At 42.3% G+C, this 24,894-nt stretch overlaps 2 protein-coding genes across 2 annotated transcripts; one reads left to right on the top strand and one right to left on the bottom strand.

The window, feature by feature from the left end:
* Positions 1–7,789, top strand: LOC114555303 (carnitine O-acetyltransferase). The gene is made up of 14 exons (XM_028577607.1): positions 1–221; positions 2,595–2,864; positions 3,007–3,125; positions 3,735–3,788; positions 3,907–4,072; positions 4,186–4,360; positions 4,825–5,003; positions 5,795–5,895; positions 5,991–6,110; positions 6,207–6,329; positions 6,425–6,560; positions 6,646–6,708; positions 6,788–6,925; positions 7,057–7,789. Exons 1-14 carry the CDS (start codon positions 195–197, stop codon positions 7,270–7,272), a joined length of 1,887 nt encoding a protein of 628 aa, XP_028433408.1. The 5' UTR covers positions 1–194; the 3' UTR covers positions 7,273–7,789.
* On the bottom strand, positions 7,627–24,894 carry adamts13 (ADAM metallopeptidase with thrombospondin type 1 motif, 13). Its single transcript, XM_028577787.1, has 29 exons — positions 24,874–24,894; positions 24,523–24,589; positions 24,225–24,358; positions 23,135–23,218; positions 22,600–22,724; positions 22,350–22,496; positions 21,381–21,515; positions 20,603–20,753; positions 20,392–20,496; positions 20,122–20,273; positions 19,535–19,598; positions 17,407–17,533; positions 17,175–17,323; positions 16,096–16,216; positions 15,822–15,902; positions 15,547–15,728; positions 15,189–15,345; positions 14,626–14,755; positions 14,357–14,536; positions 13,984–14,182; positions 13,317–13,419; positions 13,098–13,227; positions 11,988–12,173; positions 11,705–11,909; positions 10,758–11,034; positions 10,532–10,675; positions 10,267–10,446; positions 8,732–8,907; positions 7,627–7,980 (listed from the first exon to the last, which is right to left on the bottom strand). The coding sequence occupies exons 1-29, from the start codon at positions 24,892–24,894 to the stop codon at positions 7,819–7,821; spliced, it is 4,074 nt and encodes a 1,357-aa protein (XP_028433588.1). The 3' UTR covers positions 7,627–7,818.

The following is a 24,894-nucleotide window of genomic DNA, read 5'->3' on the forward strand; positions in this document are numbered from 1 at the left end:
CCTACCAAACTCCCCTTGGATAAACAGGAGTTTTAGCAAAGAGAGCGCGCAGTTGTCTTTGCTCGGTGGATCCAAGGGGAGCGGATAGAGAGAGAATGCACGGTGCTTGTCCTTGAGACAAGGCATGACTGCCCTAAGGTTTCCCATCTATATTCCCGGGACAACCAAAGACTTTAACGTGGCTGTTTAACAAGATGTTGGCTGTTTTTGTCAAGGCCGCGGTGAGTCTATTGCTTTTCAGTCTACATGTATTATAAGTGCGTACTAACAAACGCAGCAAAGTTACCTTTGGTTTGACTGAATCAGACTGAGTGACGGGGGTGGGGCACGAGGACAGGACAGCAACAATGTGACAGTATTTAGGTTAAAATGTAACTCCTACTTCAACACTGTGTATGCTGTCAAAATGTCGGATACGCTATTTGTTATGGAATAGCGGACATTTAGAGCGGCCCCTGCATTGTGACATTATGCATAACCATTACATTAGCCTAGCTAACGTTAAGCCAATAGCAAAACGTTAGCTTGATTTACTGCGCATGCTGCAAAAAAGGACATCGGCCAAGCACTACAATTGTAGTTATATTCGTTACAGAGCCCCCCATTCAGTGTTCTCCGTCTCTTATATCGTTATATACCGTTCTCTTATATTCTTTTGTAGTGGTTTGAATTGCTTAAAAACACAACAACGCTGCAACACACGGTGGTCATAGCATTTTTATTTTGAAAGCGTCTACCGGAAGTTCTTTAGTGTTTGCCCAGACACTTGCCACAGCTGAAAATGATGTCCATTAAAGTAAATGATTATTATAACTGCATCGTAATTCATTCATATTCCCACTGTATCTTGCTTTCATGTGTTTGTTGTATCTACAATTTCGTTTGTAGGTGTTTTTAGGTACCGTTGTGAGGCACTGGTTATGGTTAGGGTTAGGGTTAGAGGTGCCTTGAAGGCAGCGGTCGCAGCGCTGCCTGGAAGGAGACGTTGGGGTCAAATACAATTTCAGAGGTTCAGCTGTGTCACCCTTCTATTTATAAGTTGGTAGAGCCGACACCAGTGGGTCCAAACAAATAATAGGACTGCTTTGCTTAGTTGACTTGGTTTCAATTTTCACAGTTTAAATTACCTCACTGTAAAGTATAGACCTTTGCCTATTGTCAGAAATGTTGTTCACAACACTGAACTACTATAGACCCTTTTCAGGGCATACATGTTGACATGTCATAGTAGGAAAAGCACAGGTGTATTCAAAACCATTAGTGATGGCTGCATTCCACTTAGGAGAGGTCCTGGTATCGTGCATGCTGACTCACTGAAATAGCTCACTGGGACACTTGATGGAATTGAGTTTCAGCTGTGCTTTTTTCCTACTATGACAAGACAAAATGTCTGCTGTGAAAAAGGTCCATTGAGTCATTTCCTATGGGAGGCTTCCATTGCATGCACTTTGGACAGCCAAATTATGTTAAAACATGTTTGTTTTTTTAAAGTGTCTTTGTTGAAAAATTATGTGAAAATAAAATAATATATAAATAAAATAAAATATGTCTGAAAATATACATTAATATGAATTGATAGCAAAGATAAATTGGCCTATTTAAGGTAAGCTTACTACAGGTAAGGTAGCCACTATGATAGCCAAACAGTTAAGCTTAAGGATTTGCTTTGTCTTCCAAATGTATGTTTAACATGAAAACGTGATGTATAAATAATAACCATTTATTTTCATCCATTTGGCCCAGTTTAATATCGACTAAATTGTATACAATATATGCAGTAGGGGGTCCCTACTCGGTCTCTCTTTCAGCTAAGGGGTCCCTGGCATAAGAAAACGTTGAAGACCCCTGCTCTAGTTTACCTAGTGAGATTATCACCACACAACAACATTTTCACTGCCTTTTTTATCAAAGCAGTGTGCCTGCAGCATTGCCTTGTAGTCATTTAAAGGTCCCATGGCATGACAATTTTACTTTATGAGGTTTTTTAACATTAATATGAGTTCCCCCAGCCTGCATATGGTCCCCCAGTGGCTAGAAATGGCAATAGGTGTAAACCGAGCCCTGGGTATCCTGCTCTGCCTTTGAGAAAATGAAAGCTCAGATGGGCCGATCTGGAATCTTCTCCTTATGAGGTCATAAGGAGCAAGGTTACCTCCCCTTTCTCTGCTTTGCCCGCCCAGAGAATTTGGCCCACCCATGAGAGAGAGATATCATGGCTTTCAAACGAGCAAAGTGGCAGTTGGTCAAGGCCACACCCCCACCCTCCACCTTGCCCCCCCCCTCTCTCCTCCTCAATAGCTACAGACACAGAAATGGCACATACTATGGAAAGCTCATTGTGGGACTGGCTCTAGTGCCTGTAATTCTGCACCAAGGCTGAATTTCGGGAAAGAGACTTCAGATACAGTATTAGGGGATCACTAAGGTCTATATAAAAGCATCCAAAGATCACCATGTCATGGGACCTTTACAATATTTGACCAAAGAGCAGTTGTGACACTTTCTTAGTGTTAGACCTTCTAGTGTAATATTTTTGCCTGTGTGATTTCAAATGGCAGAGAAGAGTTTGTGCTTATTAAGACCGTGTCTTCCAGCTGCGGCCTGGCCTGGTGAAGCCATGTCTCCTGGTCAGATCAGTAATACAGATCCCAGAGAGGACCCTGGTGCAGCAGGAAGGTTTACCTATGTTGCCCGTGCCGCCCTTGAAGCAGACGTGTGAGCGATACCTGGCTGCTCTGGAGCCCATCGTCAGCGAGGAGGAGCTGGAACACACCCGGCAGCTGGTGGAGGAGTTCATCAAGGGTGGTGTTGGGGAAAGGCTGCAGAAAGGCCTGGAGCGACGGGCACGCAAGACAGACAACTGGGTAGATACCCGGATGTATTCAGCTGAATGTTTTGGTGTATTAGACATCTATATGTTTATATAGAAGACTGTAATCTAAGCTAGCAATGGAGAAAATATGGAAGCATTATTATATCCTGCTTTCTGACTACTGTTTTATGTAGCTGTCAGAATGGTGGATGCAGTCAGCCTATCTAGACTGCCGTATGCCGGTGGCGGTCTACACCAGCCCAGGGGTGGTCCTGCCTCGCATGCGCTTCCACGATCGACAAGGACAGATGAGGTGAGAAAACCAGCAAACACCGTAAAACCACAGTAACAGCTGTTTATCTTACTAAACAAATCCCTACTTCAGTCATAAAAAAAAGAAGTGCCAGCTCTTCTAATGTGTGCTGTATTCCCCTTAATATCAGTTATAAACCTTAATTGTCTAATTAAAAGCCCACTCATAACGTTGTTTCCCAAAGTGATTTACATTGTGTTGAAGTGCAGCATAAACAAGCTCATATGAAACTGGAGTTTCAAGCCGACCTTTATCGTAGGCTTCCATCCACATGCTGGCTATTTAAAGCCCTTTGGCCTGCTTATAGCATTGCTCAGCTGTTTTTGACCTACGGTGAACCATGGGATATGCAGTGAACAGGGTGGCCCCAAAGAGAAATACCATATGGAATGGAGTTAAGCCAGCGCTAAAGTTTTAGGTGTGTCGGGTACAGTAGGCTCACAATGTGTCAGCCACTGGCACTTTGTCTGTCATATGAAGTGATATGGTAATTGAATCTTATGTTGTCTGTGCACCCCTCATATGCACACTGGCTTTAGAACATTGATACAAAACAGACGATAGAATTACCATATGCATGTCTATGACACACTGACGTCTTCTGTGCAGGTTTGCTGCCAAACTGATTGCAGGAGTATTGGACTTTAAAAAAATGATTGACACGTGAGTTTGCCCGAAACTAGTACACATATATACTGTTGTAACAGAGAGCTCATGATCAATTTCACTTTCAGTTGGTTTATAAAACTGCAAATGTATAATGCAAGGTGCTGTGTCACAGTGATACCCTGCCAATAGAGTATCTGAGTGAGAAGCCGCTGTGCATGGACCAGTATTACCAGATCCTGTCCTCCTGTCGTATCCCTGGTCCAAAGAGAGATACTGTTGTGAATCACACCCTCGGGAAAAAACCTATCACTCATATCACTGTGGTCCACAACTTCCAGGTACTCTAGATGGCACTGCTGTTCTTCCCCTTCTTGTACTTCTCAAAATGTCAACAGAAACGTGGATATTTAGATCTGTGGCTGAATTAACCTGAACTGGCCTTTCCCCACAGTTCTTTGTCTTGGATGTGTACCACAGCGATGGCACCCCGCTGACAGAAGACCAGATTTACATGCAGTTGGAGAAGATCTGGAACTCTTCTTTGCAGACAAACAAGGAGCCTATTGGCATCCTCACGTCACAGCACCGCAACACCTGGGGGAAAGCCTATAACAACCTCATCAAGGGTGAGCAGAGCAAGGAGAAAAACGTAAAGTATATTCTCTTTTTTAGAATAAATCTAGCCTAAAGCTAATGCCAACCCCACGAGGAATTCTAAGTAGTGACAACAAGACTGTCGGCGCATCCGCATGTAATCGCATCCCCACCCCTCCCCCATGCAGTTGCTAGTAGCGTATAACCCGTCAAATCAAGGAGAACACAGAGGAATAAAAAAACAAAACATGATGGACTCTTCAGAAGAAGTAGTTATCTTGTAATTTGTATGTCCACTTTGCCGTTGTTCTTTCTCTTCGCCGTTGTTCTTGAAAGTCGCCGGACTACACCATTTTGTAAACATACTGCCACACTGACAAATACAGAGTTTTTTTTAGGAGTTGATAGGCTTAGTTAGGCTTAGTATTTGAGAGAAAAATCTGTCGGTGGGGCGGAGGGGGAATTTGATCTTGAAAGCTGTTATATCCCTCCTCAGATAAGACAAATAAGGAGTCAGTCCGTGCCATCCAGAAAAGTATCTTCACCGTGTGCCTGGATGCCCCGATGCCACGGATGTCAGACAAGCTGTACCCGAGCCGCGTGGCTGCCCAGATGCTGCATGGAGGAGGAGCTCGCTGGAACAGCGGCAACCGCTGGTTTGATAAGACATTACAGGTGAGTTTGAGACCGACGACTTTCCATTGACAATAGAAAGCCAAAGTCACGCCCTTTTACTTCCGGTCCATGGGACCTATCTTTCGGAAAAAAAATATGAACGGGAGTGAACGGGGAAAGACAAATTATGTTTTGATCCCGTGGGAATTGAGCCATGAATTACACACATGATGTTCGTCAGTTTAACAGATAATTTCGCACATCAAGAAAGTCTCAGTTTATTGTTAAACTGTTGCAGTATAGGACTGTGAAAATACGTAATTAGAAAGACTACACACTTCACAGTCGCATGGATGACTTCTCGCTGAAGTTACGATGTCTGTGTGTATCGTACCGGGGGATGTACCTTGCTTGTTCTTTTGCTTATCTGCTGAAAACCCTTCACTGGATAAAACACATCGGGTAAGACAATGTTACATGTGTTGTGGAACTGAGCTACGCTAGCCAGCTAGCAAGTTGAGCATCGAGCTAGGTGACGTAAATTGTGTGAGACGAGAGATGTAGTTCACTGAGCGGTTTCACACAAACTAAGTGGTCACACGACAAAGCTACGGCTAACAGAGACTTTCTTCGGTTGAAAAATTGTCATTTAAATTGACGAACATCATATTTGTAATCCATGGCTCAATTCAAACTGGATCAAAAAATTATTTGCCTCTCCCCCCCTTCATATTTTTTCCGAATGAAGGTCCCATGAGGTCCACCGGAAGGGGAGGGACTTTGCCTCTCTATGATCAACAGTACCACGATAATGGTCTGAGAATTTCAACGTGTTTGTCAATCGTCCTCAGTTCATCGTTGGTGAAGACGGTACATGTGGACTAGTGTATGAACATGCACCTGCCGAGGGTCCACCCATTGTCTTTCTCATCGATTTCGTTGTTAGATACATGTAAGTTTCTGTCCATTTTTAGAAGAGTGTTATCCCCTTATTTTGAAATGAACTCAAATGAATAGACTGCAAGTGTTTTCATATTTTCGTAACAGGCGGAGAACTGAAATAGTTCGCTCTCCCATGTTTCCCCTGCCCATGCCTCTGAAACTGCGCTTTAACATTACACCTGAGGTCAAGAGAGACATTGAGAGAGCCAAACAAAATATGAACATGTAAGTAAAGTGCAGTTATGATTGTGATTATTATCGTCTGGTCTTTGCTGTCAGACAATTTTGTTGTTTAACTCACTCTTTTCTTTGTTTCATCAGGATGGTGCATGACTTAGACGTGAAGGTGCTTATGTTTTCTCATTTTGGAAAGAATGTGCCAAAGCAACATAAGCTGAGTCCAGATGCCTTTGTGCAAATGGCTCTGCAACTGGCCTATTTCAGGTAAGAAATCCTTTTTCGTAATCGAAAATGATGCTGGACGAACACATTATAAGTGTATTACATGATATGTCCTGTGTGCTGTTTTTGAATCCCAGGATGTATAATATGTGCTGCTCAACGTATGAGAGCGCATCGTTACGGATGTTCAAATATGGGCGAACAGACGCAATCCGTGCAACTACTGCGGACTCGTTCAAATTCGTCCAGGCAATGCAAGACCCAGCTAAACAGGTACTGAGACACCACTCAATTTCACAATAAATGTACAATTTAAGGCACGTAAGATGTCTTACAGAGCAGTAATTGTTCCCAACAGAACGCAGAGAGGCTGGCGCTGCTGCAGGTTGCCGTTCAGACACATAAGGAGCACACGTACAACGTGAGAACTGGTATTCATCAACATGAAACACCATCTGATTATTCTCAGTTCTACACATTCAGCTTTTAATTTGTTTTAGGCAATCTATGGACAAGCCATAGACAGACACCTCCTCGGGCTAAGGTTGCTGAGTATTGAAGAGCTGACCTCCATGCCTGAGATATTCATGGATACCTCTTTTGCTGTGGCTCATCATTATAATCTCTCCACCAGCCAGGTATATTTGTTTCTGAGAAAATCAACAGTCTTATTATTATTATTATTATTATTATTTCTGAGCAAATGATTATTTGTCGTCGTATTTCTTTGCTTGCACTCATCTCTCCCGTCTCTTTCGGACTCGTCCAGGTTGGCTCCAAGACCGACTGTGTGATGTGCTTTGGTCCAATGGTGCCAGATGGCTACGGAGTGTGTTACAATCCCATGGATGAGCACATCAACATCGCCGTCACGGCCTTCAACAGCTGCGAGGAGACGCACGCTGCCAAGTTTGCCCAGGCTGTAGAGGATGCTCTGTTGGACATGAGAGCTCTCCTGGAAGACACAGCTCCAGCCAAGCAGTGATCCCACACAGGAGCCCGACGTGGCGTTCGGGTCCCACCGGGCTGTACAGGAGCTGGAACTGAACCGGTGCCGGAGTCGCTGGCAGAATGCCACGCTGACAGAGACACACAATGTACTGAGTGTGCTGGAGCTGAGTAGAAACCCGTTAACAAAGCTTTGTGAGAAGTGCAATGTGTGATATTCTTTATGATGGAAATTCTATATTTTAATATATTGTGTTATATATAAACTTTAAATGAACATCATTTGCTGATTGCCATAGTATAAATGTTTATTTATACTATGCATGTCCCTGGTGCAGTCCTCAGAATGATACTGTCCTCGCTTGGTGTTTAAAGATTTTGAGTGCTTTTGGTTTGTTAATTATTTATTTTGGGTCGGAATTATTTACCACATAGGAATAAAAACCAAAAGTATCTTGTTACAGTAAAGTTTTTCTACTCAGCAGAATAGAAGTTTTGCTAACAGTGTTACAAAAACATCAAGGATTGTAAACTAAATAAATGTTTAACGTAAATTTCAAATCTCCATCGAGATAGCTTATATTTAGTATAAAAGACGCATAAAGGAATATTCAGCTCTGAAGATCCCTTTGGAATGCAGGTAATCTCCATGAAATTCAATCTCAGCCATGTTTCCAGAGGAGTGCCACTGAAACAGCTGTTGGCCTTTAAACACGTTGGTCTTTAAGACGTCCATGTCCCGGATCTGAACAAAAAACACAAGACAAAATAGTGCAGTAGTTATTACAGTTGCACTTTTCTTCCTCCTAGTTAAAGTATACAGTATATTGAAACTAGTGTTAAAGGACAAATGCAGCGCAAAGTAAACCTAGGGGTTAATAACACGTGTACCGAGTCGACCGTTCTCTGGGACACGTTTTCATGCTGATCGAATGTGACCAGTTTTAGCGCCAACCGCTAATTAGCTTATAACGCTAGTTGTCGGGGGACAGGGGTAAAGTAAAAAGAAATCGCTATTTCTATACCACTAACAAGGCTCAAAATAGCCAGGTGAACGACGAACGCCGTGCTTGAGCTATGTTACTGGTTACTGGTTGCACGCCGTTTGTCGTTCGACTGGTCATGACTGTTTTCCTAAGATGGCGTGTATACGTCACCGGTACTATCTTTCTGAACTATCTTTTTATTAATAAACTGTCTGTACACGTACAAAGTTCTCAGTGCTATGGTTTACATGCAGGGACCCTCATTATGCTACCGTGGAAGTGTGGTGCTATTTTGAGCCTCGTTAGTGGTATAGAAATAGCGATTTCTTTTTACTTTACCCTTGCCCCAACGACTAACGTTATAAGCTAATTAGCGGTTTGCACTAAAACTGGTCACATTCGATCAGCATGAAAACATGTCCCAGAGAACGGTTTACTCGGTACACATGTGTTATTAACCCCTAGGTTCATTTTGCGCCGCATTTGTCCTTTTAAAAAGCTTGTCCGCACCATGATGTATGTAGACTGGGAGTTAGTGGAGTTGAACACTAATCCTATGTGCAGCGCTTGGATTCTGATCTTCACCAAGGGAGGGGCGTTGATGAGGACTCGACAGGTGTGGTTAGTGTTGGACGTTGTTGGATTCTCGAAGACACCAGTTGGGGAAAACAGCTGAATGTCACAATCTGTGGGCCAAAGACACGGTACATTTCATCTGAACACCTGCACAGTCAAATGCAGTCCAATGCCTGGCAGTGACTATTACATTTGAGAAGCTCAATATGGTTAATATTTATTGAGGCTGGGTCAGGTGCTGATTCAACTAGTTATTTTTATTTATTTATTTAAAAAAAATTTGGGGGCATTTTAGGCCTTTATTAGACAGGACAGCTGAAGACAGGAAAGGGGGGAATGACGTTCAGCAAAGGGCCGCAGGTCGGAATCGAACCTGCAGCAAGAACTGGGCCTCTGTGTGGGGCGTACGCTCAGTTAGGTGAGCTATCCCAAGCGCCCCACTTCATTTTTTAGGCAGTTAAAAGTGCTAAAAGGTTTTCACCTCCAAATGTATAAGAGATGAAGGGGACAAAATAAAAGCACAGTACAATTCAACACAACATAAGCCGCTTTCCGACCAAGTAGTTACTCTGATGTACGAGACCAGTCTGAGAGACCTCCAGCTTACTTCGGGGTCTCTGAGCATGACTGTCCGAGCGACGAGCTAGCGGCCGGGGCAGGCACAGGTGCCTGCTGGCTGTTGCCTCATTTCATGGAGCTTCTCAACTCCGAAGACTGTGAAGCAAATTGTCAATTTGGCATCAATTAAAAGGGAACAGTGAAAAGACCCTGCCCTGAAGTAGGAGCTGAAAGAGTTACAGGAACTGTGTTCTGAGGAACTTAAAAATCCCCAAATTTGTCCAGTCGGAACACGAGAAAAAAAGGGTTCTAGGAATTTTATGTTCTAGGAACTGCAAAAATCCCTCCGGTCGGAAAGCGGCTATAAACTATTGTAGCTGAGTCAACGCCACTCTGGCAATCACAACAAGGAAAGAATATCTGGTTACACTTTACTTGAAGGTATCTACATAAGAGTGACGTGACACTTTTAGTTAGTGTCATTCGGTTTTTGTCATGACAAGTTAGGGTTAGGGTTAGGGTACATGACTGTGTCATGACAGTGTCATATGTTCATGACAGTGTCATGGCACTCTTATGTAGATACCTTCAAGTAAAGTGTTACAGAATATTTCCGGCTTAGCTATATTTTTGGCTTGACTATTTATTGCAGGGCTTTTGTATCGGATTGCATTAGACTGTGCAAGTGTTCATGATATTGCATACATCTCTCTGCAACCTTTATGTTGCAATAGGCTCAAATATTGGGCTCAATTCACTTATACTTGCATCCATTCCAAAAAGCAAGGAAAGCCTATTTCACAAATCATCATCCACTCTTCTGAGTTATAGGAAACGTCAGCCTTTTGGATTGCAAAAAACCCCCAAAAAAATCCATCATGCCACCCCAGCTCTGCACAAGCATTTCTTACCCCGATGGTGGCTCTTCTTTGTGTTTTTCTGTGAAGTGTAGGTGAACACGACCCCATTCCCTGGGGTGAGCAGATTTTGACGCACCAGCAGGACGTTGGTTCTGGTGGTCAGTTCGCTTCCCGCTACCTGCTCACACTTCTTCACAACTGCCAGTCGGTCAAAAAATGCTGCATATTCCTCTGTAGGGGCACGTGCACGGAGTTTGTTTAGCTGCACTAGTTACGACACGGGAAAATATCCTTTTATGTTTTTGATAAAACTTACTTTTTCTGCAGTTCAAGGAGCCAGATTCCACTTTAACACGAATGACCTCATCTAGGGGTCGACCTATGGATACTGTGCAGCGGCCGGTCGTGTCTTTCAAATCCACCGTGCCTGATTCTGACAGGAGTAGCTGTCCACATGCACCTGGTTAAACACAGACACTGTAATGATAATCCTGCAGCTGCCTTCAGCTCTTACTAAGAAAGGATAGTTTATGTGTACTAACTGGGTTTAGGTGTTGGGCTGGTGATTGTAGTGGCCTGTGGGATGCTGATTGCCTCTGTTGGACATGGAGAAGGATGGTCCAACGGGTGCCGTGGCGTAACTGCTGCGGTGACATCTGAGATGGGCAGCACGTCTCCACAGGCGGACATGTAGCATCCCTGGATGGTGATGGGTTTGGGCATGTGCATACAAAACAGAGGGCTGAGGGGCTCCTGCTTAGAGGGGCCCATGCAGGACACAGCTCTGGATTGGATCCCATATCCACAGGGTACTGAACACTGGATGAGCAAGATATCCCAAATAAACAGGATTCACATCAAAGAAGAAGAAACAATTAGCACAATGTGTAAATATAGGATTGCATGTCTGGCAACAAGGAGAGGAGTCCTTTTTTCTACGCTTATTAATTATTTCCATACAATACAAAATTTATTTGGTGTTACATTTTTATTGCGTGGAAATGCAGTGTAAGTGCAGATTGATTTGAAAAGTCTGGCACAGTCCTTTAAAATGGGATGCTGACTCAATATTGAAGGTAGTAATCCCAAGCCACACAAATTGAGCAATGAGAAAGTTTCCCACTCATTTTATATAATATACATAATCTTATCTAGTGATTGTTTTCAATGTGGAATAATTTCCTCGATTAATCAATAATTTTCTCTAGTAAAGGTCTAGATATAACGAAAAATGAAATCACAATTGTTTGTTTGGGTCCAGAAGCTGACGATTCTCTTTGTACTGATATAAAACACAGAAAACTCACATTTGAGAACCAGAGAATGGTTTACATTTCTGCTCGAAAACGTATTTAAATGATTAATAGATTATCAAAATTGTTTGCCATTTATTTTCTGTCAATCGACTTGACGATCAACAACTAATTGTGTCATCTTGAATGTGATCTAATCTTTATATTCCGATCCGTGTGCCTCCTGTGAAATGTACCTGGCTCCACGGTTTCACCTCCCATCTAAAGGTGCAGACCTGCACCAGGCAGGGCACTCTGGTGGCTGGTTTGACAGCCGCGTGGCAGCTCTCCTCCGGCACCAAACTCTCCGTGCCATAGACGAACTGGACACAAGACACAGTCCTCTGAGCTACACCCAAATCACAGGACGCCGAGCAGGGCGATGTGTTGAATACCTTCCACCTGGATGGATGACAGTGGTATTTAAATCATTTTACCTTTGCAACATTTTTTTTTTTATTTTAGATGGGTGTTATTAACCTTGCTGGGCAGCTGTAGTCGTTACATGAAACCACTGCTGTGGGTTTGGGAAAGTCACCGCACTCTGAATCCTCCACCACCTCCTCCTCCTCCTCCTCGCCTTCTGTTTCTCTGGCACAGTACAGCACCCGGTTGGCCACCCCTCCTCCACACGTTACACTGCAGACTCCTTGCTTAGAGCGCCACCTGGTTGATATAACAAGCATTTTGCTGCTGTAATTTTCAAACCCTTATTTCAAGCCGCATAACTTATTTCTCTATAACGGTAGTCTTGCATTGCCAGACCTATCTCAACAACACTGTGGAGTAAGGACTGGTTACACCACACATACATTCTGGGACAGGAGAACCAATCACAATCGTCTTGGGCGGTGCTAAGCTCCGGATGCAGCAACTGTGCACACAATACAGTAACGTGAGCAATTTAAACCTCCCAGTTAGAGAGTAAATGCCGCAAACATATTCTTTGTAAATCTTTACAATCATTCCCCGAAAAAACACTCCCCTTAATGCACGATCCAAGTTTTCTTCAAAATTAGTCATTTTCAGTGCGTAGCTTGCTAGCTCAGAGGTTCTCTCTTTTTTGAATAGGGTTGGGCACAAATCTGATTCCAATTCCAATTCTTCCCTTCGATTCCGCTTCTCATCGATTCTCCATTCCGATTCTTTGAGGGGTGGAGTTGAAACGGGTCACATGCCTATTTTCACAAATAAGAGGAAAGTTTTATTTTGATTCAAAATGGTGGTTTGTAGTTTTACAGGACTTTTTCAATGTAAAATAAAGCCACACTAGAGCACCGCTTACTGTGCTCCAAGGCTGCACCACAACAAGCGCCTGGCCGCCTCGGAAACCAAAACTCGAGCATTTTAAATTGGGATTTCAAACCAAATCCTTCAAATGATTCCAAATGATTCAAATAAAGAAACAATTCTACTGGGATCTTAATTTTTGAAACGATTCCAAGTAGGAATCGGTTCTCGATGCCCAATCCTAAAAGCGAACAGAGTTTAGGAACGGCAACACACAGAGAGTGGAAGGTTTGGATACATGCTGACACGTACTGACATTAACACCGTATGTTATATGCATGTCAAGCATGGGGGTCTCACATGGCGGGGCAGGGAGATGTGTTGCATGCCTCAGACTGTGGAGGAGGTTTGGTAGAAGCATCGCAGTGGACGTCAGTCACCCTCAGTCTGGTCTGGTGGTCCACACAGGAGAACCACACCTGCAGGGTTCCTACGTAAGCATCAGGCTTTTGTTTTGGTACCGTATCTGACGAGGACATGCTGTTTCTGAGTGATGGTGAGTATATTTGTTTCACTTACCGTTGGCGCAGGTCTTAGAGCACTGGCTGATAACAGGACTCCAGACATACACAGGGGCCTGTCTAGAGCGTGGCGACACACCAGACTTCAGCATGGGCTGTTCCTGGTCAAGAAAGACAACGTTGTCACCAAAGCACAGTTTGGACCCGTGACGGCAGGCGGTATTACTGCAGCAAGACTTTAATTCTGCTCAATTGGAAGAATGCATACAAGCCACAACTCACAGAATGGGGTAAATTTATGACAGAGACTGCTTCCTATGAATACTCAATAGCTAGATTGAACAATGGCAAAGGGAAATTTAGCCAGGTATGGGATCAGATCATGTTATGTATTAAAGGCGTACTGCTATAAAAAAAAGGTGTGAAATTGTAGATTTGATTCAATTACAAGAGGTGCTGTTTTAAGGGTAAACGATTTTGACTGTCTTTGCTACTAAGGTTTAGTTATTTACGTTTTTTTTATTTTTTATTATTTGTTCTTTGTGTGTGTTGTTGTTCTTGGATGTATTTTTTCTTCTTTTATTGTATAACTATTGTATGAAGACTATCTGATTGACTGTGTATGGACAGATGTTAATTTAACTGACAAAAAAGAAAGACAATGTTTAGAGATGCTTCACATTTTGAAATTGAAAATTTTACTAATTTTTTATTTTTTACTTTACCTCTCCCTCAGATTCCCATCCAATGGGACAAACATCTACCACACAGGGCACAGAATCAGGTGGTTTGATCTGCAAAGAACAAAAGCTGTGATCCACTTCAACATCCTGACCGTCTTCGGGCCGGACGCACGACACGATGCGTCTCGCTTCTCCCGGCCCGCACACTGCTGAACACTCTCCGGGCTCTGACACGCGCCATCTTGTAAACACAAAAAGTGGCTTTCATTTTTCTTTTCTTTCTTTTTTTTAACTCCTAACACATGAAATCCTGCACATTCTGCGGCCATAGGTAGTTATTTGACCCATGCACTCTTGGTAAATAAAATAAATAGCTGGGCACCTAATGCTCAACAGTACAGTGTAGCCTTTATACCTGGCAGGGCAGTGTTGCAGGTTACATTTTTCAACGGTATTTGGAGCTGTATCAGGTGGGCATTTCGAATCTGGAATTTTTTTCACTTCGGCTCCATGTTTCTGAACACATCTTACAGGACGCACTCTCTCTCCTCCACCACAGGAGGCACTGCAAGGCCCAAACATCCCCGTATCCCACCTGTAAAACAGTTCATTATTCACGTATAACCGTTTGTGCTGAGCTGCATGTGTATGTGAGAGGAACAGTGTTGTGTGTGTGAACCTGACCTGGGGGGACAGGGTGAGAGCTGACAGCTTGTGTGGAGTGGTACCGGGGGAGGAGTCGTTTCACAGTTGTGTTCCTCCAAATGGTTGTTGGTATCTGCATCCACACAGACATATACATGCTTCTGTACACCTGTTAAAAAGTCAATATGTGTAGAAAGAACACATTACTTCATGAAACACAAAATGTTTCAAATGATTGCATTTGGTGTGCTGTGTGTTGATCATTTAGTAATCAGTTCAGTTGACATTTGGTGGCATCTGCTTCTGAAAACGTGTGATCAGAGCAACGGCTAAATTAATTTGGTATATTCGCTGCAGTGTCCTTATAATAGACAGACACTGTAAGTATGGGATAAAAGCTTGCTCAATAAGGTCAATATTGCTGCACATTATCATACAAATGCCTCATCTTATTTTGGCTCCTACAACAAAAGAGCTAAGACTTTAATGTGCAATCAGCCTGGGCATTTTTAATGACTTCTGCCATCAAATACATTATATTATATTAGGTTGTGTTTACTCTTTGTGCTTTTCCATATAACTTGTGATTAATAGTTACTTACCTGATCCACAGGAGACAGAGCAGGGTGTTGTGTGGACAGCCCATTCGCCTTTAGGTGTAATGTCTGTCAACTCACTGTTTCTGGTAGGTACGTAGAACTGGTAGCTAATGTTTGGATTAGTTTTCTCTCCGTATTCTTTCCCATATTTGCGATACACCTGCAAACAGAATCATAATTATAACAGTCAGATGGTATTTATTATTATGGTTTGATTTCTGCTGAGTATTTCTTCTTAACGTTGTGTAAAAATGTAACGTGTGAAAAGCTCAATTTTTCAGTTTTCAAATGTTGGAGAAAGTCTAACTCTTGAATATATTCAATTCATTTCCCCAAAAAGATGAAGTTTTTCTCTCCTGACCTGTATGTTTATCTCTTGTGACAGCGGCCCTGGCAGCAGCAGCTCCTCCATCTCAGGCAAAAGGTCAGGGGTCAGGTGGAGGCGGTACTCGAGGCGGTTATCATCCAGTGGGGAGGGGTGGGTCATATTCAGCGCCATGCTTCCCGTCCCGGACACAATGTACTGACCCCCAACCACTACAGCTGCGGGTACAAATGTCGAAAACAACTCCAGGTTTTAGTTCCTGTTAACTCTGTTGCAGAAACGTAAATCTTCAGTAAAGTGACGATGCTTACCCATGTGAGTGAACAGAGGTGTCCTGTTGACAATCTGGACCTGTGTGGCATTCACTGGCAGAGAGAGGAAGGTGGTGTACTCTGAAACAGAGAGAATGAATCGAAACTCATGGAATACAGCGATCAGGGCTCAAACTATGAGTACGAATTAATCTATTGATTCTTTTTGCTAATTAATCAGTTCATTTCATCTAAAACAAAAATCTAAACAATTGTTGTCAATTAATTTTCTGTCATTGAATGTGTTTAATAGCTATATGCTGTTGTTTGCTACCTCTAGCCTGACCACCAGTGTAGGAGTCCGAGATCAAACTGCAGGATGATCCATCTCCACCACACAGCCCGCACACATCCCTCACTTCCCCAGAGCGCAGCACACCATCACAGCCAAACAGCTGATCAGAGACAAACAGTACATTTAATAAGGTGGGAGAACTGAGCCCGACCGATATATTGTTGGGCTGATATTAGGCATTTTCCAAATTATCGGTATCTGCATTTATAATGGCCGATAAATGAATATTTAAAAAATAAAATAAAAACGGACAAAACACCCTTCAACCATGTTATGAGTGTTGGCATAGTTTGTCCCCCAGAGGGCGCTCTACAACGTCCCTGTTGGCAACACTCGTGTTTAACCTTTTAAGTTTCATATCTTAAAGGGATGCGCCACCGTTTGTTGAAATAGGGCTCATCACGGTCTCCCCTAGCTGTAGATAGGTGGGCCAACGCATTTTTTGTGCATGCACTGTTTTAGACCGGTGCAACACCGGCAGCGCTGTCGCTAGTTAGCTTAGCGTAGTGAATGGAATCCTATGTTGCCGGTTAGCATGTTGTGAGTAAAAGTGAGCCAACAAAAGACAAAAAAACAACTTAATTACTTGCACAGAGACAAAAAATGTGTTGGCTCACCTATCTACAGCCAGGGTAGACCGTGATAAGCCCTATTTCAACAAACGGTGGCGTATTCCTTTAAGTTTGTATTTTTATACATTTTATTTATCAGAACTTTAATATATTTTGATGTCCCTCTGTTCTGTTGTGACAATTAAACAAACAAGTGTATTTTTAAACTGCATTATCATATTATTTCAGTGAGGACTCATAAATAACTACAAATAACTAATGTTAGAGAAATCTGTTTATGTTTTGTTACGCGTTTCTGGATTTATTTATTTTTTCAAATATATATCGGCTGATATATCGGAATATCGGATTTTTAAATCACCAAATATTTGTATCGATATCGGCCTTAAAAATCCTTTATTGTTTGGGCTCTAGAACTGACTGTTTAAAAAAAAGTGTAAAAGAGAGAGACTGCATCTGCTCTGTCATCTACGTAGTCTTCTTTACCTGGCATTTCCCTCTTAGACAAGCGGCTGTTGAGCCAAAGGGAGGCTGGCTGTCTGACTCACAGCGAGTCCCATCCACAAACTGAGAGCCACGGCTCACTAGGAAGTTTTCTCCTTTTGACTCGCACATATATCTGCACTGCTCATCCCCTAGTAACGATGAGAAGATAAAAACACATGTCAGAAATAAAGGTTTTGTCCCTTTACAGGTGGAAAAATGTCTTTAGGCCCACCTTGTGCAAGGCCTATAGCAGGGATCCAGGTGTAGAAGGAGGCAGTGTTTGGTAGCAGGTAGAGGGGGAGGAGGTCTGTTTGGGAACACTGCTCTGCTATGAAATCCAGCTGGGTGCGCTCACATGGCTGGAACATGTGTGGTAAGAAAAAGAAAAACAGGAATTCTTTTTTTTTTTTTTTTTTTTTTTTTCTGGCCTGATGATGGTTTCTGTTTGCACATTCAGCCCCAAACCAATATAGAGGCATTCAGGGCTCACTTTGCCCCAGGCTGAATAAATTCTTTGCCCCTAATTATCTACGTTGTTCCATGTCAAAACCGTCAATGCTTCTGGTTTTGGAAGCTTGTTATGGGAGCACAGTCTGCAAACTGCCACCAAAAGATCTTTAAAAAGCAGTGGTGGAAGACGTATTTAGATATTTTACTTCAGTGAAAGTGCTAATACCACACTGTGAAAATACTTCACTACAAGTAAAAGTCCTGCATTCAAAACCTAACTTGAGTAAAAGTATGTAAGTATTATCAGCTAAATGTACTTAAAGGTCCCATGGCATGAAAATTTCACTTTATGAGTTTTTTTTAACATTAATATGAGTTCCCCCAGCCTGCCTATGGTCCCCCAGTGGCTAGAAATGGCGATAGGTGTAAACCGAGCCCTGGGTATCCTGCTCTGCCTTTGAGAAAATGAAAGCTCAGATGGGCCAATCTGGAATCTTCCCCTTATGACATCATAAGGGGAAAGGTTACCTCCCCTTTCTCTGCTTTACCCGCCCAAAGAATTTGGCACACCCATGAGAGAGAGAGAGAGAGAGAGACACCATGGCTGGCAAACAAGCAAAGCATGGCAGTTGGTCAAGGAAAAGGTTTTCTGTCAGCGAAGATTTGTCACAGCTCTTTGACAGTGAAAGTGACATAGAGGAGAATGTGTCCGAGACTGAGGATAATGTTGAGGAGGATCCTGATTATGAGGCATCCTCCTCTGAAACAATGAGATGCTTGGGGTTAACCCTTCTGTTGTCTCTCAACCACCAGCAGACACGTTACTTACAAAAATGGAAAATTATTATTGTCCCTCTCTCCACTTGAATGACAGGGTAGACTTAGTGCTGCTAATGTAATAAAAATGATTCCAGGCCCCACCAGATACGCTGTCAGCCATGTCCACGACATAAAAATAGCATTTGAGCTTTTCATGACACCATCAGTTGAAAAAGATATACTTGAGATGACAAATTTAGAGGGAAGTCGTGTGTATGTGGACAGTTGGAAAGATGTGTATGTGACAGACCTCCATGCCTACATTGGGTTGCTCATTGTCAACATTTTCCAGTTGCCAGTTTAGGCTATCAACATAATAATTTGGTAAAAGTTTTTTAATTACCAACATTTTCTGGAGGTTTCAAGTTCCTGGGGTCAAATTGACCCCAAGGATAACAGATGTTAGTAAATTTGAGGATAACAGGAGGGTTAATATGTATGTTGCATTTTACTTCTGTAGATGTTTATGGTTGTGCTAATGTTAACTCATAATATACTGTTGGGTAGTTTAATCTATAGCAATGCATCATATTCTATAAGATCATCATATTTATGTAGCGTCACTGTCCTGTGAGAATCATGGATCTTTAAAAACTCAAAACAGCCCTGTTTTCAGCTTTGTGACGATGCATTTTTTTGCTGATCCAAGAGGCTTTTTAAAGGATTGATTTAGCTTAAGAAGTAGGAGAATTTTCTCAACACATGAGGGCCACGTCATCCTTCAGTTTATCACAACCATTTAACATCACCACATCTGGAGATACATGGTTTTCACTGGACAGGAAAGGGATACAAATCTGTCATCTGAAAAGTAACTAAAGCTTTTAGACAAATGCAGTGGAGTAGAAAGTACAATATTTACCTCTGAGATGTAGTGGAGTAGAAGTATGAAGTTGCATAAAATGTGAATACTCAAGTAAAGTATAAGTACCTCAAATTTGTACTTAAGTACAACTCTTCAGTGAATGGATATATCACATTTCACCACTGATAAAAAGAAGTGGGACGATTCTGGGTACAGTGATCCACTGAGTAAATATGATTGACCTACTGTACTGTATGGAGGCCCAATGTAAACAGTAAGAACTTACCTGCTGGTGACAAAGTTCAGCTTCAATATCCAGCCCCTCACAATCATTCCCTCCAAAAGCAGGTCTGAAAAATTAGACATGACAAAATGTTATGGTAAAGAGTCATGTACAGTGTAAGCCGTACACTTTGGGACAGCCTTATCACATATACAAAGTACAGATCAGTCAGACAAGTCACTTTGAAATGTTTATTATAAGAGCAGAATATTGTGTTTGGCGGCCAGATTCCGACCTCATCACTCCCCGCAGTTTGGGTTTACAGGAGATATTGGGGAGTGATGATAAAGTAGCTTCCCCCTGGCCGGAGCCTGCAGGTGCATGCTGGGGTGGTGGTGGTGAGGCTGAAAGCAGGCAGCGATACAGGTGCAGGGCAGCAGCAGCAGCATTGACAAGGCAGAGATGGGGGAATGTTCAGCTTAAATAGACCGCCAAATTGAGAGGGTGTGCTAGGTAAATGATACGGAGAGTGAGGCATGTCACGTGTGCGTCCAGCGGTGCCGCTCGAGTTGACTGCCTGAACTAGCTCGCAGGCGTCGCCCCATTTACAGGATCTTCAGCACCGACTACGATTTCATCACATTTGTTACCTTGGGTTATTGCATTTCCGTGTACGGTGAGTGACTCCCCCACCACATGTCCGTGAGCAGGGGCAGAACTCGGACCAGTTGGACCAGGAGCCATGCACCACCACAGAGGAGCTGAGCTCATTTGCAGACACACAACGCCCCTTCAGACACCACTGGGAGACAGGAATGCAACTCATGAACAAACATGCCATGGCCTCCTTTTATTGAGTAACACTCAAATGATTCAGTGGAAGAATGATTGCACCAAAATGACTGATGACGGAGCAGTACCTGATGAGGTGCACACTCTGTCCCGTCCAGCAGTGGGACCAGGAGACGTTTGCAGGAGCTGTTATCATCTGGGTTAATGTGACACGACAGGACACGGCAGGCTGGCTGATGGAAAAGCAGACCAATATTGCAAACATGACTAAAAGAAGTGGTATATTTTTGATGTGATATGCCACCTGGTGGAATCAAGCTGCTATTACAGATGACTTACCAGGTCAGGATTGGTGAAAGAGCAGGCTCTTGCAGTGCTACCAAAAGCTATACGGCACTGGTCATCAACTCCATAGTATAGGCCAGGCTTCCAGTCTTGCAGCGAGCCTCCCAGTGCAGGCAGGTCCTTTACACATTCAGCTTTCCCTTCACTGGGAACATTAAAACAAGAGACATCTCATTTTCAAGTCAGGACTACAGCCGATTTGTGTCACACGTGTAAACTACTTCACACACTGATAGTTCCTATACTTACTGTAAGATGTATTAAGGTTTTAATGAATATCAACTCAAAGCCAGATATTACATTAACCTGTCTCAAAATGTCAAAATGCTCATTTACAGGTCCATATTTGTATTTTAGGTCTATAATAGGACCATGTTTACATGCTTTATTGTTAAAAAACAAATTTTTCTCATACTGTCTTTCTGAATATATCTGCATTCATCTTCTGTCTGAAACGCTCCATTTTAGTGCCTGTGTCTTAAAAGCACCCTACTTGAAAAACCCCAGTCTGCTCTGATTGGTCAGCGTTTCTGGGTCATTCACATCTGCCCTCACTGTGTCTCTGCATCGTCAATGCAGTCGGGGAATGACTATAACGGCACTGTATAGTACATTTGTGACATCACAACCGTACGGGAGCCCTGACAGCCCGTTTAAGGGCACTGTTTCTGAATACAGGGTCTGTGCATTTCTCTGCTGATTGAGCATTTTGATTCTTTCACAGTATGATGAAAGTGATGAATGCACAGCTGATCGGAACAGGTTGGCCCACCTGAAGAATGTGAGCAGCTCGTGTCTGCTGCAGGGAGACCAGGTCAAATCCACACTGTTGTAGCCTCCGTCAGAGGCCATCATGAACCCACTCCTGCTGCAGGTGTTTCCTACTCCGTCATGGTTGATTCCAAAACTGGGTAAAAGTAATTTAAATATACAATATGTTAAATATACTTTATTGTACATTTATATATATATATATATATATATATATATATATATATATATATATATATATATATATATATATATATATATATAATACATATCTCTTAAGGTGTTTATACCATGAAGCAATCTTAATGAATTTCTTAAAAGTTGGTGGTGATATTTCAAGTTTTCCCCATTTTGCAGTGAATACTTGCAAACTTTAGACTCTCCACTCCAGGGATTTGCTTCAATCAGGGTCCAGTATTGTTACTGTTCTACAGTGGAGGATTCAAAGTCACTATAGTCTTTTAACCAAGCTACATTAATTTGCAAAGGGCAATTAAATCTTTTTATGGGTCTGTAATTTCCTTATAATTTATAAGAACTTTCCAGGAATGAGCCATATTCGTTGTTATTAATTATAGGGAACATAGGAATGTCCTTAAAGTAAAAGCGCCATTTCAATTAAGTAAATATTAGTTAATTATATATCTATTATTGGACACTTTATTCTCCATATATATTTAATTAGAAGCTTGTCTGTGTGTTTAACTGACTTGCTGTGAATTGACTAAAAGATCTGTTAAGGCAGCAATTCATTTGAATTATTAAATTGAAAGTGTACCAATTGAAAACTGTCTATACTTTCCCTATAATTAGTCCCAAAGTACATAGGTATTTCCAGGAAGCTTCTTGGAAATTATTCATAAATGACAGACCTGTAAAATAAAGTGTTACCTTATAAGGTTATAAGCTGTAATGTTAACATATATTTAATGTAGATTCACTGGTGATCATGTGTGTGCCTATTTTTTACCTGTGGCCAATCTCATGAGTAATGGTGATCCCCAGGTCAAAGCCTGTGTCCTCTGTGATCACACAGCTCCATTCACTGGAGCAAGCCCCACCCAGCTGCGCTACACCCCTCACCTGGTTGTTCCCATCAGGCAACACCAGGTCATACCTGTTTGTGATAGTAGACATACAGTACAATGGTTTGTTAATTTATTCAATATTAAGAAAACATTTTACAACTCTTACAATACAGCCAGGTTCGTTTAACACACCTTGTAATGTATAACAGAAGATCAGCGTGAAGTGGGTCTGTATCATTTAAGGGATTTATCCTTCTGCCCCAGTCACACACACTTCTGAGAGAGGAGGTAATGTTCGGTGACATTTGGATCTCTGGCTAGAAGAGTGACCACAGTGACAAAAGTCAGGAATTGATAAAACTGAATGTAAGCTTATTCTACCATTGCTTCCATTCAAAATCACCCTAACAGCATTAGCTTAGTACCTATGAATGTTTAAACTACACAAGAACAATTATTTCACAAGAGCTTTAGGGATTTTAAATGACTAATACCATTTATAAGATTATGTTTTTGGATAGGACAGCAGAAGACACGAAAGGGGAGAGACGGGGGGGATGACATGCAGCAAAGGGTCGCAGGTCAGAGTCGAATCCGGGCCTGCTGCGTCGAGGAGTAAACCTCTATATATGGGTGCCCGCTCTACCAACTGAGATATCCGGGCGCCCCAATACTACTCATTTATGAACTTGATTCTACATTGAACGTATAACAAGGAGCCACTTACCTCTGGCTCTGACAGGATAATCATGCGGACCAGGTGCACCCTCATGTTGGCGCCCAGGGCCATGTCTCTCAACAGCTCTGAGGCCTGGGTGGAAATTAGAATATAAGTCAGAAGAATATATTTCAGGATGTTCAGAGTGTAATGGGACTATAGTATTGCAGGGCACTCTATACGTCTGGTTATGTCAACATACAACATCTGAACAGACTTTTCTTTCTAACTTGTGTTGCTTTTACAGTAATTGTCTTCATTATTTATTAATTATGCTTTATTTCAGCCAAAGGGTGCTGTAAATAGTGTTGGTTTAAGTTTGTTCCACTCAGGGATGGAAATAAATTACATTTACTCTCATTGCTGTAACAAAGTTGTTTTTTGTGTACTACAAAGTAATTTTTTGAAAATTAATATTTTTACTTTTTTACTTAAACAATTTTAATCCAGCTCTGTGTCATGTTTGTGTGGGCAGTGGTGTGTTTGGCTTTCCTTCAGTGGCGCAATTCCACTGAGCTTGTAGCAGCTGCTCAATGCGTCGTTTTGTGTTATCCGGCAGATCTCGGCAGACCTCCGCCGCTCAGCTTACCTGGGAGCTTCTTGCACTGAGGCCACCGTTCATCTGCACACACTGCCCACACTACCATGAAACAGAGCTGGATTTAAATCTTCAAAATATGTCTTTAAAGCTATAGTGCATAGTTTCTGCCGCCCCATGAGGAATTCTAAGTAATGACAACAACACTGTCGGCGCGTCCACATGATACAGCCTTCCGTCATCATGCACGCAGTATGTTGGTTTTATGATTGGTAATGAGTTGTGTGCACAGGCTGCAAAATGATAGTATATAGGATATATATGATAGGATATACCACTGGTTTGGACACAAGGACTACTTGGTGTGATGTGTATAGGTTGACAAATGCACATTATTTTGTAGCCTAAGTACATTCTTTGTAGGTCCAAGTAATTTACTTGTACTTGTGTAGAGTAATATAGTACTCTTTCCATCCCTGGTTCCACTACATTTTCCCATACATTTGTTTAAGGCACACAAATGCCAATCAACAGAACGTAGGCTGTTGTGCTTAGACTTACAATGTTGAGGTTGGTGAGGATGTATCGTTCTGTATCCTGCTTGTGGACCTGCTGGACATCAGGCCCTACCACCACCAGCAGTTCTAGATGCGTGATATCAGGCATCAGAGCCGACCGACGCAGTCGCCCACTCACTGTGAACATGGAGAAGACACAGTATAACCATACACCAGTAATCTGCTTCTCTGTATAGTGTTTTACTGTACATATCACACCTAATTACACCATCACAGAAAGATAGTTCTCATTGCATTATGTACAGCATGAGTCTTTACAATTCAGCAATACAGAGACATACCTGAGGCACAAGGAGACGAACCAGGAGAGGAAACTATGTGTCTTTTACTAGAGGGGTGGTGAAAAAGCTTAAAGAGGACACAAACAATTACAATTGTTAGGTCCTTTAAAAACAGCAGCTTTTAGCCTGTATAACCAAATTTAGATCTGTGGCCCAAGAATGAAAACACAAAATGTTTTTAGTGACTGCCATGTACATCCAGTAAAACATAGTTATTGCTCTCTGCAGGTCGTGGGCTTTCACAGGATGATAAACAGTTTAAAGTTGAAGAGTTCAATGTACTTTGCAGATGTCCGGAGCAGGAGAATCACTAACTGCAGTGCTTCTGTTCAACCGCAGCTTTCCACCTACCTCGTCCAATGGAGAACTCAT

The sequence above is a fragment of the Perca flavescens genome, chromosome 5, assembly GCF_004354835.1.
Source record: "Perca flavescens isolate YP-PL-M2 chromosome 5, PFLA_1.0, whole genome shotgun sequence".
In the NCBI taxonomy this organism is placed as follows: domain Eukaryota; kingdom Metazoa; phylum Chordata; class Actinopteri; order Perciformes; family Percidae; genus Perca; species Perca flavescens.

Excerpts from the sequence above, each read along its gene's own strand:
- LOC114555303 (XM_028577607.1), top strand. The coding sequence starts at position 195 with ATGTTGGCTGTTTTTGTCAAGGCCGCG. Across the intron at positions 4,361-4,824 it reads CTATAACAACCTCATCAAGG|ATAAGACAAATAAGGAGTCA; the intron begins GTGAGCAGAGCA and ends ATCCCTCCTCAG. Across the intron at positions 6,561-6,645 it reads TGCAAGACCCAGCTAAACAG|AACGCAGAGAGGCTGGCGCT; the intron begins GTACTGAGACAC and ends TGTTCCCAACAG.
- adamts13 (XM_028577787.1), bottom strand. The coding sequence starts at position 24,894 with ATGAGTTCTCCATTGGACGAG. Across the intron at positions 14,537-14,625 it reads CTCTCACCCTGTCCCCCCAG|GTGGGATACGGGGATGTTTG; the intron begins GTCAGGTTCACA and ends ACTGTTTTACAG. Across the intron at positions 13,420-13,983 it reads GATGGGAATCTGAGGGAGAG|GAACAGCCCATGCTGAAGTC; the intron begins GTAAAGTAAAAA and ends TTTCTTGACCAG.